At 43.3% G+C, this 14,628-nt stretch overlaps 1 protein-coding gene across 3 annotated transcripts in view; it reads right to left on the minus strand.

Moving 5' to 3' along the window:
* Window positions 1-14,628, minus strand: part of rtf1 (RTF1 homolog, Paf1/RNA polymerase II complex component) — a 207,508-nt gene that overhangs the window by 75,417 nt on the left and 117,463 nt on the right. For all 3 annotated transcript variants that reach the window (XM_073040540.1, XM_073040539.1, XM_073040538.1), the window contains one exon: window positions 14,351-14,528. In XM_073040540.1, the coding sequence (XP_072896641.1) occupies window positions 14,351-14,528 (178 nt within the window). The remainder of the gene's footprint in view (window positions 1-14,350; window positions 14,529-14,628) is intronic.

Below are 14,628 nucleotides of genomic sequence, written 5' to 3' on the forward strand. Positions count from 1 at the left end.
GCATTACCAGAAAATATAATAGTTTGCAATTTGATTTCCACAATTTCTCTAGCAAACAGGGAGGTTACTATCATAATGGGATTTCTGAGAGGGTGTAATAAAATATCTTATCAAGTTTTGCCATCCAAACTCCCTCCATTTCTGTGAACTGGTACACTTCCACTGATACCTCCAGATTATTGTCCATTCTTCCTCAGATAGAATTATCCCTATTCCTTCTCCCATTTTGTTTTAATGTATGAAGTCGAATGTGTTTTCAGATTTGATAATGCCTTATACACACTTGAAATGATTCTACTACTGTTATCTGAATTATATGATTTTCTAAATAGCTCTATCAAACATGTACTTACCTTGGCTACATTTTTAACTGTCCTATTAACACCTTGTTGCATCTGTAAATACCAATAAAAGACTTGTTTTTTTAATAAGTGTTTCTCTTTAAGCATTTCAACACTGAACAGCGTGCCTTCTTTCATTATATTGCAAAGAACTGTTATTCCTTCAGCTGTCCAGTCCTTAAATCTAGCATCCAGTTTATTCGGCATAAAATATGAGTCATATGCACACCATTAAAGAATTGCAATATCTCCCTCTAGTTTATATTCTTTTATAATAGTGTAGTCGCGCGCAACTCGCTACTAAAGAAACACACGGAGGCAGAGTGAGCTGAACTCAGAATGCCTTTACTGATTCAAAATCGCGCACTTAAATCTCCCCTCCCATGGGCCCCGTCAGACTGTCCCCGGAAGGTCCGCCCCGAGCGGGTAATTCCAAATGCGCTACTGTGTGTCTGCTTGCCGCTCCCGATGGTGGTTCGAGTCCCGCATGTGTGGGCCGCCACACTCTCCCCCCCCACCAAGAAACATCCACCAGGGGAGTTGAGCCCCCAGTCTTTGTGGCTGGCCTCGCCGGCGCAGTGCGGGTACCCTCACTGGTTGCTCAATGTCCAAGTGTGCCAGTTTGAGGTGGTCTACTGTAAAAGTCTCTTCCCGGCCACCCACCTCCATGACACACATGGTTCCGTTGTGCCGGATCACCTCGAAGGGTCCCTCGTACGGCCGCTGTAGAGGTGACCTATGCATGCCCCTGCGAATAAAAACATACACACAGTCTCAGAGGTCTTTAGATGTGAAGGATGGCGTGGGACCATGCCTGAAGGTCGGGACCGGTGCCAGGGTCCTTACCTTGTCCCACAGCCTCATTAGCAGCGCTGCTGGAGTTTCTTCTGAACCTTGGGCCTCTGGTACGAACTCGCCTGGGACTGTTGGGGGGCGCCGTAGACCAATTCTGCCGAGGTGTCCAGGTCCTCCTGAGGGCTGTGCGGATGCTCAGTAGGACTCAGGGAAACTTCTGTCCAGTTGGGGCCCCTGAGGCGCGCCATCAGGGCCGACTTGAGATGCCGGTGGAATTGCCGTACCAAACCGTTGGACTGGGGATGGTATGCTGTGGTGTGATGCAGCTGGGTGCCCCGGAGCTGCGCCAGTGCTGTCCACAAACCAGACGTGAACTGTGCCCCTCTGTCGGAGGTGATGTCTGTTGGGAGGCTGAACCTGGCGATCCAGTTTGCAATGAGCGTCCTGGCACAGGACTCAGTAGACGTGTCTGCGAGCGGTATGGCTTCCGGCCATCTAGTGAATCTGTCTACCATGGTAAAGATATACCTGGTGCCCCAGGAGACTGGCAGGGGGCCGACAATGTCCATGTGGATGTGTTGGAGCCTCCTGTGCATCGGCTGGAACTGCTGGAGGGGAGCCTTCACGTGTCGCTGGACTTTGGGTCCGATCTCTTGGCCAGTGAGAAGGTGAGGGGCTTGTGGTCCGTATACACAGTGAACTCCCTTCCCTCGAGGAAGTACCGGAAATGCCGGACAGCCAGGTAGAGCACTAGCAACTCTCTGTCGAACACGCTGTATTTCACTGCTGCCGCTGCTGGCACGAACCAATGATAAAAGTTGACCATCCCTACGAACTCCTGCAGGACCTTGACCGTGCTGGGCTTGGGGGAACTGGCGGACGGCCTGGACCTTGTTCGGTAGGGGAACTGCGCCATGTCGGTTAACTCTGTGGCCCAAGAAGTCGATCTCCGTCAGCCCGAACTGGCACTTCGCCGGATTGATTGCCAATCCGTGGTCGCTCAGGCGTTGACAAAGCTGGCGCAAATGTGCCACGTGCTCTTGGTGCGAACTGCTGGCTACCAGGATATCGTCCAAGTAAATGAAAACAAAATCCAGGCCTCGTCCCACCAAATCCATGAGCCTTTGGAAAGTTTGGGCTGCATTCTTGAGACCGAAAGGCATTCTCAGGAATTCGAACAAGCCGAACGGGGTGATGAGAGCTGTCTTGGGCACGTCGTCGGGGTGCACTGGGATCTGATGGTATCCCCTGACCAGGTCGATTTTCGAAAAGATGGTTGCTCCATGCAGGTTCACCGTGAAGTCATGGATGTGGGGTACCGGGTATTCGTTGGCGGTTGTGGCGTCGTTGAGCCTTCTGTAGTCTCTGCAGGGCCTCCATTCTCCTGTGGACTTGGGCACCATGTGCAGCGGGGATGCCCACGGGCTGCCTGAGCAGCATATGAATCCCATCTCTTCCATCTTACGGAACTCCTCCTTGGCAAGGTGGAGCTTGTCAGGTGGGAGCCTGCAAGCTCGTGTGTGCAGCGGTGGTCCTTGCGTGGGGATGTGGTGCTGCACGTCGCGCTTGGGGTCAGCAGTGGAGAACTGCGGGGTGACTATGGAGGGGAATTCCGCCAACATCCTGGCGAATTCATTACCCAAGAGGGTCACGGAATCCAGGTGGAGGGCCAGTAGCTTGGCTTCTCCAAGCAGGAAAGTCTGGAACGTCTTGGTGTGGACCAAGCGCCGGCCTTTTAGGTCGACCAGGAGGTAGTTGGCTTGTAGGAAATCTGCCCCTAGTAGTGGCTGTGACACTGCTGCCAACGTGAAAGTCCCAGTGAAACGGCTGGACCCGAAATGCAGTGAGGTAGTATGTCTGAATACTGGTGCCATTTGCAGCGGTGAGTTCGGGGCTTGGGACCACGTTACGAGCGTCCATGTTCGGGGGGGGGGGGGGGGGGGGGAATTATGCTGACTTCGGCCCTGGTGTCTACCAGAAAGCATCGCCCAGTGTCGGTCCCAGAGGTATAGGAGGCTGTTTCGGTGCCCAGCCAGCATAGCCATTAGCAACGCCTGGCCCCGGCGTTTCCCAGAAAAGCACATGGTGGACGGCAGCGGTGTGCACCTGAGCCCCATCTTTGGTGATAGAAACATCACTGTTCTGAGCTTTCATCTTTTTCCTCCATGGGTCTTGTCGGCTTCGGTTGTGGAGACTGGGCTTTGAGGCACGCGATCGTGGCTAAGCCAATGGAGGCTGCTCCACGTTGCTTGCTCTGCCAAAGGACGTCTGCTTTAGCTGTGACCCTGTGTGGGTTGCTGAAATCCTCACTCGCGAGGAGGCGGCGAATGTCCTCTGCCATTTGCTCAAGAAGCAACTGTTCAAATAAAAGGCACGGCTTATAGCCGTCCATGAGCGCCAGCATATCATTCATGAGCTCGGATGGCGTGTAGTCGCCCAGGCCGTCCATGTGTAGGAGCAGCGCGGGAGAATCCGAAGGTACGGATCAGGAGCGTCTTAAGCTTAGTGTACCTGTCCTCCGTTGGTGGCTGGCGTAGGAAGTCGATGATCCGGCCTGCCATCTCCTGGTCGAGCGTGATGACCAAGTACCGTGTGGCGTCGGCTGTAATGTCTCTGATATTCAATTGGGCCTCTGCCTGCTCGAACCAAATGTGGGGCTGAGTGGCCCAGAAAATCAGGAGCTTCAGAGAGACAGCGCTGTGCGAATTGCTCGAACTCATGGCTGGTCGCTGAGTCGCCGGCTCCAGATGCCGTCTGGAATGTCGGGTCACCAATGTAGTCGCGTGCAACATGCTACTAAAGAAACTCAGAATGCCTTTACTGATTCAAAATCACGCGCTTAAATCTCCCCTCCCATGGGCCCCTGCAACCCACGGGGCGGACATGACTTCAGACTGTCCCCGGAAGGTCCGCCCCGAGCAGGTAGTTCCAAACGTGCTTCCGCATGTCTGTCCACGGCTCCCAAAGCAGTTTGAGTCCCGCGTGTGTGGGCCGCCATGATAGTTTTCCATATTTTAAGAGTCCATTTCACCTGTAGGTTATCAATAGTATTTTTGTACCTTTGTAGGTTGTTATCAGCCAAAATTGCCTGTGTGGGGATGGGAAGTATCCCCTCCTCCATGTTTTTCCATTGAGCGTCATACGATGGGTTGCACCAACATATTACAGCTCTCAACTGTGCTGCAAAATAATAATCTCTAAGCAAAGGTAGGCCCCATCCCCCCTTTTCCTTGGCTAACTGCAAAGTTCTGAGACAAACTTTAGGCCTTTTACCTTGCCAAATATACCTTGATAACATTTTGTTCTATTCATTGAATTGATTTTGATTAATATCTATTGGTAGGGTATGAAAGAGATATAACAGTCTGGGCAGTATATTGATTTTAATAGATTCAGTCCTTGAACTGAGACTAAAAAAAAGGAATTAAGTTCCATCTTGTTATATCTTCCTTAATTTTTTATGTATAGGCTGATAATTGCATTCTGATAATTTTGCCTAATCAATAATGATGCCCAAATATTTGAAAGACTCTGTTTGCCATGCCCAGGGATATCTACTTTCAATTTCTCTTGGTGGGCTACAGTTATATGAAAATAATTGGGTTTTATCTATATTGATCTTGTATCCTGATAATTGACCATATTGTTCAAAGGATTGCATCAATTTAGGTAAAGAGTATGCTGGTTGCCCTAGATAGATCAAAATGTCAACCGCGTAACAGGCCACTTTAATAGTAATTCCCAATATCTTCATTTTGTCTAATGTATTGAGCTAATGGTTCCAGATATAATGTGAAGTGTAGCAGTGACCATGCATAACCCTGTCTCGTGCCCCTTTCTAAGGTAAAACTATTTGATATCCATTGATTTTAATCCTAGCGGTAGGGTTGTCATATAGTGCCTATATAGTTTTAATAATTGTGTCATGGAAACCAAATCTATGTAAAACTCTGTAAAGAAAATTTCAATTAACTGAATCAAATGCCTTTTCAGCATCCACGCTTATCACTATTGCTTCGATTTGATTTTTTTGTATATGATCCATAATGTGAAGTGTCCTTCGTATATTGTCTTGTGTTTGGCGTTGTTATATAAAACCTGTCTGATCGTTATGTATCAGAATGGGTAGAAACTCCTCTAATCGTTTGGCCATGATGGAGGTAAATAATCTATAATCTACATTAAGAATGGATATTGGTCTAAACAACCCACATTCCATTTTATCCTTGTCTTCTTTCGGTATAGCTGAGATTATCGCTTTCTTCCAGCTGGGTGGCATTTGTGCCTTTTTTAGAACCCAGTTCAATGTGGAGAGTAATACAGGAATTAACTCATTTTTAAATTATTTGTCCCACTCTGCCGTATACCCATCTGATCCTGCCGACTTGCTTAATTTAAGCCTACTAATTGCAGCTTTTAGTTCAACTTCAGTTATGTCAGCAGTCATCGTTCTATTTTGTTCTTCGCTTAAAGTGGGTAACTCTAGAGAATTCAAGAAGGTGTCAATTTGGGTTATGCTTCCCCCTGGAACTTCGGAATACAGAGTTTCGTAAAACACTTCAAAAGCTTCTTGAATTTCACTTAGCTTACTTTTTTTTAATCATTTTTGTTCTTGGATCCCCAATTCTATGAATTGTATTTTCTGCTATCTTTTTTCCCCCAGTTTCCACGCCAGTATTTTTATAGACTTAGATCCACTTTCATATTGTGTCTGTTTCAGAAACATTAAATTTTTCCTGATTTCTTGCATAGCCAAACTATTAATTTGATTCCTAATTTTTTAAATTTCCTCTAATGTATCCTGTGCCAAATTCAATTTGTGTTTTTTTTCTAGTTTGTAGTTCCTCTAATGTTTTATTCCTTATTTTTTCTTACAGCCTTCAGAGAATGAAAACCCTGCAGAGCATTCATAGAATGGGAGGTGAAACCCTTCCATTATCATTGAATTCTAAGTAAAGACCAATTTCTTTTTTAATTTGTTCCTTAAACTAGGGATCATTGAGTAGACTTGAATTTAGTATTCTTTGGCTGTAGGTCAAAATCAACAGATAAGTATATAGGTGCATGGTCACTTACATCTGTTGTTCCAATTCCACAGGTGTTTGTTTTGCCTTTGTCTTTTTCAAATGTTATGAAATAGTCTATTCTTGAATATACAGAATAGGGGACAGAATAATGAGTGCAATCCCTTCTGCTGGGGAAAAGGTCCCTCCATATATCAATTAGACCTACATCTTCAAAAAGTGTATTAACTTTCTTATGTAAGGATTTTGTTTCATAGGTTTTTCTATTGGAAGAGTCTAACTTCGGTTGTAATTGTAAATTTAAGTCTCCCCCACATATCAGGAGACCTTCTGTTTCCGTCACATTATTATTTGTAATTTTCTGAAAAAAACTAATATCACTTCCTGGGGGTGCATAGAGTAACTGAAATTCCATCTATATTTCCCCTTTCCAGAATATATCTGCCCTCCTTATCTCACATTTCGAATACTTTTTCAAAGTTTAGCTTGCTTGAGATAAGAATAGCAACTCCTCTCCTATGTCCTGATTTATATGAGAAAAACAAATTAGCGAAGCCCATTCTCTTTAGTTTTCCATGCTCATTATCACTTCAGTGAATTTCCCTGTAAATATACTACATGGGCTTATTCTTTTTTTCATTTTGGATAGAATTCTACTATGTTTAATTGGATTTAACAGCCCATTGACATTAAAAGAATTGAATTTTACTTTGTCCTTAGCCACCTGTCAATATATCATTGAAATTAGCAGAATAAAACTTAATCGACCTACTCTCTGAACAAATAAGACCCAAGAAATGTGAATAATAAAAAAAAAGGCAACAAAGGTGTGATTCCAAGGCTGAGGTCTCTGGTAGATGACCCTGGGTTGAGCTAGAGGAAACGTGTAGCTGTGGGGGATAGCCCCTCCTACCTGTGAGTGGAGGGTCCCCATTGCAATAAAAGTAAGTAAACAAATCTATATCCAATACACAGAAAAGATTTCCCTGTGTATTCCTCATATATATATATATAGATACATACATACATTCTCATTTAAGGAGTGAATGAATGAATAAAAAAGAATAATTGAGTAATATAAAATCCACATTATAAGTATTTCTCGAGATAGGTATGTCACCATCTATTTTTGCTTCTGTTTAGCTTCTCAACTCTTTTAAAGTTAGCCAAACCTTATGGCTCTTCTGGAGGGGGTGAGGGCTGTCTTCGAAAAACTCACAGTATCTTCCTGATATATTTCTCTCGCCCTCCGCCCATCCCCTGCTTTCTCGATTCTCTTACTATTTCCCAAGCACAGCGGGATTCTGCTCAAGCTAGGCTTTCCCTCAGTTTGATCACGCTGACGGGCCTTCATGTCTGTAGTGGCCTCTTCCACTGTCTGATACAGTTATAACCATATAACAATTACAGCATGGAAACAGGCCACCTCAGCACTTCTAGTCCATGCCGAATGCTTACCCACCGACCTGCACTCAGCCCATAAACTTCCATTCCTTTCCTGTCCATATACATATCCAATTTTACTTTAAATGACAATATCGAACCTGCCTCTACCACTTCTACTGGAAGCTCATTCCACACAGCTACCACTCTCTGAGTAAAGAAATTCCCCCTCATGTTACCCCTAAACCTTTTGCCCCCTAACTCTCAACTCATGTCTTGTTTGAATCTCCCCTACTCTCAATGGAAAAAGCCTATCCACTTCAACTCTTACCTATCCCCCTCATAATTTTAAATACCTCTATCAAGTTCCCCCCTCAACCTTCTACGCTCCAAAGAATAAAGACCTAATTTGTTCAACCTTTCTCTGTAACTTAGTTGCTGGAACCCAGATAGCATTCTAGTAAATCATCTCTGTACTCTCTCTATTTTGTTGACATCTTTCCTATAAGTCGGTGACCAGAACTGTACACAATACTCCAAATTTGGCCTTACCAATGCCTTGTACAATTTTAACATTACATCCCAACTCCTATACTCAATGCTCTGATTTATAAAGGCTTTTCATTCAAGTTGGATCCCATTCTCATCAAACACCCACAGTTTAGCAGGGTAAGGAGTTTGGAATCTAATCCTTCCTCGCTTTAATATTCGCTTTACTTCAGAGTATTCTTTACGTCTCTGCAGGACTGCCGGGGGTAACCTTGATCGAAATATATTAACTTACCATCCAAAAACACCCTCTTCTTTCCCTAAGCCCTTTGTAGAATCTCTGCCTTGGTATTGCATTGAAGGAATCTAATTACTATTGAGCATGGCTTATCTTCTCTGTCTCCAGTGAGCCGCGGGCGAGTGCACAATGCGCCCTCTCAATTTCAAGCTCCATAGTCGAAGGAATCTCCAGCGTGTACTGCAGCAACTTTCATACAATCTCCATCATAGACAAACCCTCCGCTCCTTCGGGAACATTGTACATCCTGATATTTTTCTGTTGTAATCTTCCCTCCTGCTCAATCAGTTTACCTTCTTGCTGATTTAATATTTTTATCATCTTACTTAGTATCTGTTCCACGTTTTGCACGCGATCTTCCACCTTCTCAATTCGTGTCTCTGCCACCGCTATTTTTTGATTGACATTGGCGAGCTCTGACTTGATATCATTTAGTTGCTGTTTTGTATCTTTTTGGAACTCCCATATCTCTTCCAGAATTTTTTATCATATTTGCCACTTTGCCTGAACAAGGCCTATCGTTAGCCTTGCTACCACATGTTCAGGTAGGACAGCCACTTGCTGCACCCCTCTCGTCCATAGGCTCCGCAGTGATGCTTTTTTTTAAAATCTCCATTCTTTTTCCCCATTCTTGCCTCCCTTATCAATTCAGATATTTTTGATAGATCTTATATTTGATGGATTAATGGGGCAAAATATGCGTTTTTCTGGAGGAGCTATTGACTTAAGCTGCCATTTTGGACGATGACATCACCGGAACCGTATTCAGTAAGTTTCAATGAGATCTCCCATTCCTCTAAACCGCAGTGAGTACAGACCCAGAGCTATCATCTGTTAACTCTTTTAATCCCAGAATCATTCTCATGAACCTCCTCTAGACCTTCTCCATTATTATCACATTATTTTCTTGGATAAGGGGCCCAAAAACCCCCAACTTAGGCATCAACATGGCATACTCACAAAAATTTCAGGCATGCCTGTCTGATAAGGATTCCAAGGGCTTTACTGACTAGGCAAAGAAAAACAGTTCAGGCATTGACCGTCCTTGATGCTCCAAACAACTTCTATGTATGCTTTAAGGCATGCAGGACAACATCGGCCACAAAAGCTATCCAACTCCCGGGTAAACAGCCATTTGTCCATGACAGCAGCAGATGCGAGGAGGACTCTGCAGAGTTAACCTCCATAAATGGCTGGGCCAAACAACATCCTAGGCCAAATATTCAGAGAGTGTGCATGGCAGCTCACTGATGACTTCACGGACATATTCAACACTTCACATATCAAGACTGGCTAGTCATTACATTGATCATGAATACCTGTGTCTGGAGATGATAACCCATTAGCCTTGCTCAATTAATGCAACACTGGTACATATTGCAGGTGGAAGTAGTACAATGAATAAAATATTATGTATTTATATTTATTGCGTGTTTATTTTTTCAGAATATTGTGTTCTTTATCTTTTTCGATTGCAGAGGCATTAATGATGATCTTTCAAGAATCGATAGATCCTGACATTGTACCAGATGACTGGAAAATTGCAAACGTTACTCTGCTATTTGAGAAGGGTGGAAGGCAGTAGAAAGGAACATAAGAACATAAGAAATAGGAGCATGAATAGGCCATCCAGCCCATCGAGTCTGCCCCACCATTCAGTAAGATTATGACTGATCTGTCTGTAACTCACCTGCCTTTTCCCCATAACCCTTAATTCCTCTACTATGTAAAAAAAACTATAGACCCGTTAGCCAGACATCAGTGCTTGGGAAGTTGTTGGAATCAATTGTTAGGGATGAGATTATGGAGTACCTGGAGGCACATGACAAGATAGGCCAAGCCAGTATGGTTTCCTGAAAGGAAAACCCTGCCTGACAAACCTACTGCAATTCTTTGAAGAAATTACAAGCAGGGTAGACAAAGGAAATGCAGTAGATGTGGTGTACTTGGAGTTTCAGAAGGCCTTTGACAAGGTGCCGCACGTGAGGCTGCTTAGCAAGATAAGAGCCCATGGAATTACAGGGAAGTTACTAGCATGGGTGGAGCATTGGCTGGTCAGCTGAAAACAGAGAGTGGGAATAAAGGGATCCTATTCTGGCTGGCTGCCAGTTACCAATGGAGTTCCACAGGGGTTGGTGTTGGGACTGCTGCTTTTTACGCTGTATGTCAATGATTTGGACTACGGTATTAATGGATTTGAGGTTAAATTTGCCGATGATACAAAGATAGGTGGAAGAGTGGGTAGTGTTGAGGAAACACAGAACCTGCAGAGGGAATGTTTAGGGGAATGGGCAAAGAAATGGCAAATGAAATACAATGTTGGAAAATATATAGTCATGCACTTTGGTGGAAGAAATAATCGGGCAGACTATTATTTAGATGGGGAAACAATTCAAAATGCAGTGATGCAAAGGGATTTGGGAGTTCTTGTGCAAGATACCCTAAAGGTTAACTTCCAGGTTGAGTCAGTTGTGAAGAAGGCGAATGCAATGTTGGCATTCATTTCTAGAGGTACAGAATATAAGAGCAGGGATGTGATGTTGAGGCTCTATAAGGCACTCATGAGACCACACTTGGAGTATCGTGTGCAGCTTTGGGCTCCTTATTTTAGAAAGGATATACTGACATTGGAGAGGGTTCAGAGAAGATTCACGAGAATGATTCCAGGAATGAAAGGGTTACCATATGAGGAACATCTGGCAACTCTTGGAGTTCAGGAGAATGAGGGGGATCTCAGAAACATTCCAAATGTTAAAAGTCCTGAACAGATTAGAGCTGGCAAAGTTATTTCCCATGGTAGTGGATTCTAGGACAAGACAGCACGGCCTCAAGATCAAAGGATGTCCTTTTAGAACTGAGATGTGGAGAAATTACTTTAGTCAGTGGGTGGCAAATCTGTGGAATTTGTTGCCATGAGCAGCTGTGGAGGCCAAGTCATTGGGTGTATTTAAGGCAGAGATAGATAAGGTTCTTGATTAACCAGGGCATCAAAGGGTATGGGGATGACTGGAAGAATTGGATCAGCCCATGGTCGAATGGCAGAGCAGACTCAATGGGCCAAATGGCCTACTTCTGCTCCTATAGCTCATGGTCTTATTTGTGTTTTTTGTGGTGCTACATTCGATCCAGAGCAACAATTATTTTGTTCTCCTTTACACTTATGTACAGGAAATGACATTAAACAATCTTGAATCTTGAAGACTGCTCACAATCAAGTGTGGTCTAATCAATGACTTATAAAGCCTCAGCATTATATCCTTGCCTTTATATTCTAGTCCTCTCAACACTGACTCAAGCTGCAAAGTAACCTTTAGGGAATTAAAGTTCATTGTTATCTGGTGTGTATACATAACCAAATGAAACAATGTTTCTCCAGAACAGGACTGGATGATGACTCCCAAGTTCCTTTGCATCTCTGATTTCTGAATTATTTTCCTCCATTTAGAAAATAGTCTTCGCTTATTTTTCTTTTACTAAAGTGTATGACCATACACTCCCCATATTATATCTATCCCTTCTTTGACCATTCTCCTAATCTGTTTAAGTCCTTCTGCAGACTCCCTGCTTCCTCAACACCATCTGCCCCATACCTATCTTCATATCATCCACAAACATTCCCACAAAGCCATCAATTCTGTCACTCTAATCACTGTCATATTACACTAAAAGTGGTCCCAACACCACTTGTGGAACACCGCAAATGACCAATAACCAACAAGAAAAAACCCTGTTTATTTCCACTCTCTTCCTTCTGCCAGTCTGCCAATCTCTATCTATGCTATTATTTTTCCTGCAATACCATAGGCCTTTACCTTGTTTAGCAGCCTCTTGTGTGATATTTTGTCAAAGGCCTTCTGAAAAACCAGGTAAATAATTTCCACTGACACTCCTTTGTCTATCCTGCCTGTTATTTCCTCAAAGAATTCCAATGGATTTGTCAGGTAAGATTACCCATTAAAGAAACTATGCTGGCTTTGACATATTTTACCATGTGCCTCCAAGCACTCCAGAACCTTATCCTTAATAATGGACTCCAACATTTTCCCAACCACTGAAGTCAGGCTAACTGGTGTATAATATCCTTTTTGCCTCTCTCCCTTCTTAAAGAGTGGAGTGACATTTGCAATTTTCCAGTCCTTTGGAATCATTCCAGAATCTAGTGATTCTTAAAAAAATCACTACTAATGATTTACAATCTCCACAATCTCTTCAGCCTTCTCTTTCAGAACCCTGGGAAATGTTCCAGATGACTTAGCTACCTTCAGACATTTCACCTCCCCAAGCATACCAATAACAATAAAACAGTAATACCAATAACATAAAATATTTAAGTTTCCCCGTCATTTCCTTGTCCCCCATTACTAACTCTCTAGTGTAATTTTCCAGTAGTTTGATATCACTTATCTCTCTTTTATTCTTTATACATCTGAAAAAAAACATTTAGAGTTTGAGTGATTGATCACTAAACCACAGAAAAATGCCCTTTGGACTATCTAGTCAGTGCTGAACCAATAATCTGCCTTGTCTCATCCACCTGCACCCAGACCATAGCTCTCCATACCTCTCCCATCCATGTGCACCTATCCAAATTTCTCTTAAATACTGAAATTGACCCCGCATCTGTCACTTGCACTGGTAGGTCATTCCACACTCTCACCACCTTGAGTGAAGAAGTTCTCCCTATGCCCCCTTAAACATTTTACCTTTCTCCCTTAATTCATGTCCTCTAGTTTGAGTCTTACCCAACCTCAGTGGAAAAAACCTGCTTGCATTTACCCAGGAGGATTATTTTAAGGGACAAAGGGACCGTAGTTTCAGTTGGCCAGATTTCCACTCAGTAACTCAGCATAGCCTGCAAAAGCTTAAAATTCAAATAACAAAAGTGTTATATTTTTAGGCAGGTAGATGGGATTTAATGAAGTAGACAACTTTGATTTGGATGGTGTCAATTTTTAAAATTGCTGCTGGGAGCAACACACAATAAGATAAATTCATTCCATCACACTCCTAACTTGTATTGTGATGGCAGAAAAACTCTGGCACTCAGATGTTGGGCACTTTCCACTAAGAACCCAATATGTGATTGGATATAATGGACACTAGATTCACATGGATGTATTTCACAAGATAATTCCAGGTTGATGGTTTAAGGAGATACACAGACTGGGTGAAAGAATCTGCCATGAGAACAAAATTCTGCTTCAGTATCTCATTTAAAACAGTATTAATTAATGATTGTTCCTTACAAACATTCATGATGACACCATTCTGAAGACAGGTATATTCAATCAGAAGAAATTGCCTTGGTCAAAAGTTTTCATTTCATTCAACAAGGTAAAAAAGGTGGTCAGATTTACAAGAAGGCTTTTAGACATTAGCCCCGTTGACTGGCCACACAGCAGAGCTTCAACAATTATGACAGAGAGGAATAAAATTGCCCCATCTAAATGAAATTGTCCTATCCTAAATGGGCAAATGCATAGTTTTTAAAAAGTGATGCCTTAGATTCTCCCACAGCAGGAAGTGTTTTCTCCACCCCCATTGATAAATTGGCCAGTGGTAAGGCCAGTGATGTTGTGGGGGTGGAACTGGACTCTCTGACGGTGATGTCTGAAAAGAGGATGCTGTCCAAGTTACATGCCATCTTGGACAATGACTCCCAACCACTCCATAATGTACTGGTTAGGCACAGGAGTACATTCAGCCAGAGACTCATTCCACCGAGATGTAACACTGAGCGTCATAGGAAGTCATTCCGACCTGTGGCCATCAAACTTCACAACTCCTCCCTCGGAGTGTCAGACACCCTAAGCCAATAGGCTGGTCCTGGACTTATTTCCACTTGGCATGATTAACTTATTATTATTTTAATTATTCATGGTTTTATATTGCTATATTTCTTCACTATTCTTGGTTGGTGCGGCTGTAATGAAACGCAATTTCCCCTCCGGATCAATAAAGTATGTCAGTCTGTCTGTCACATCAGTCCAAAACACCTCTAGCCACAGCTCCACACTTACCCTGTACACTGGCTTCCCATTGCTGTTTCCAATGCCAATGCGAACAAAGCACCCAACTGCTGTTTTAGAAAAGAAGGGCATGTGACACCATCGCTCCAGTTTATACCGTGAAAGCCTGATTTTGTTGAGTTCCTCTGGCAAAGTGACAGGAAGCGATTTCGCTGGAACTTCCTCTTTTCTGCACAAATATAAATAACCAAAATTAATCTTGCCAGAAGGTAACAATTTTGCTACCAGCAAAGAACGTCAAATCAGTTAAGGGCCCTGCTTTTAACCAC

This window comes from Hemitrygon akajei, chromosome 3 (genome assembly GCF_048418815.1).
Source record: "Hemitrygon akajei chromosome 3, sHemAka1.3, whole genome shotgun sequence".
Lineage (NCBI taxonomy): Eukaryota > Metazoa > Chordata > Chondrichthyes > Myliobatiformes > Dasyatidae > Hemitrygon > Hemitrygon akajei.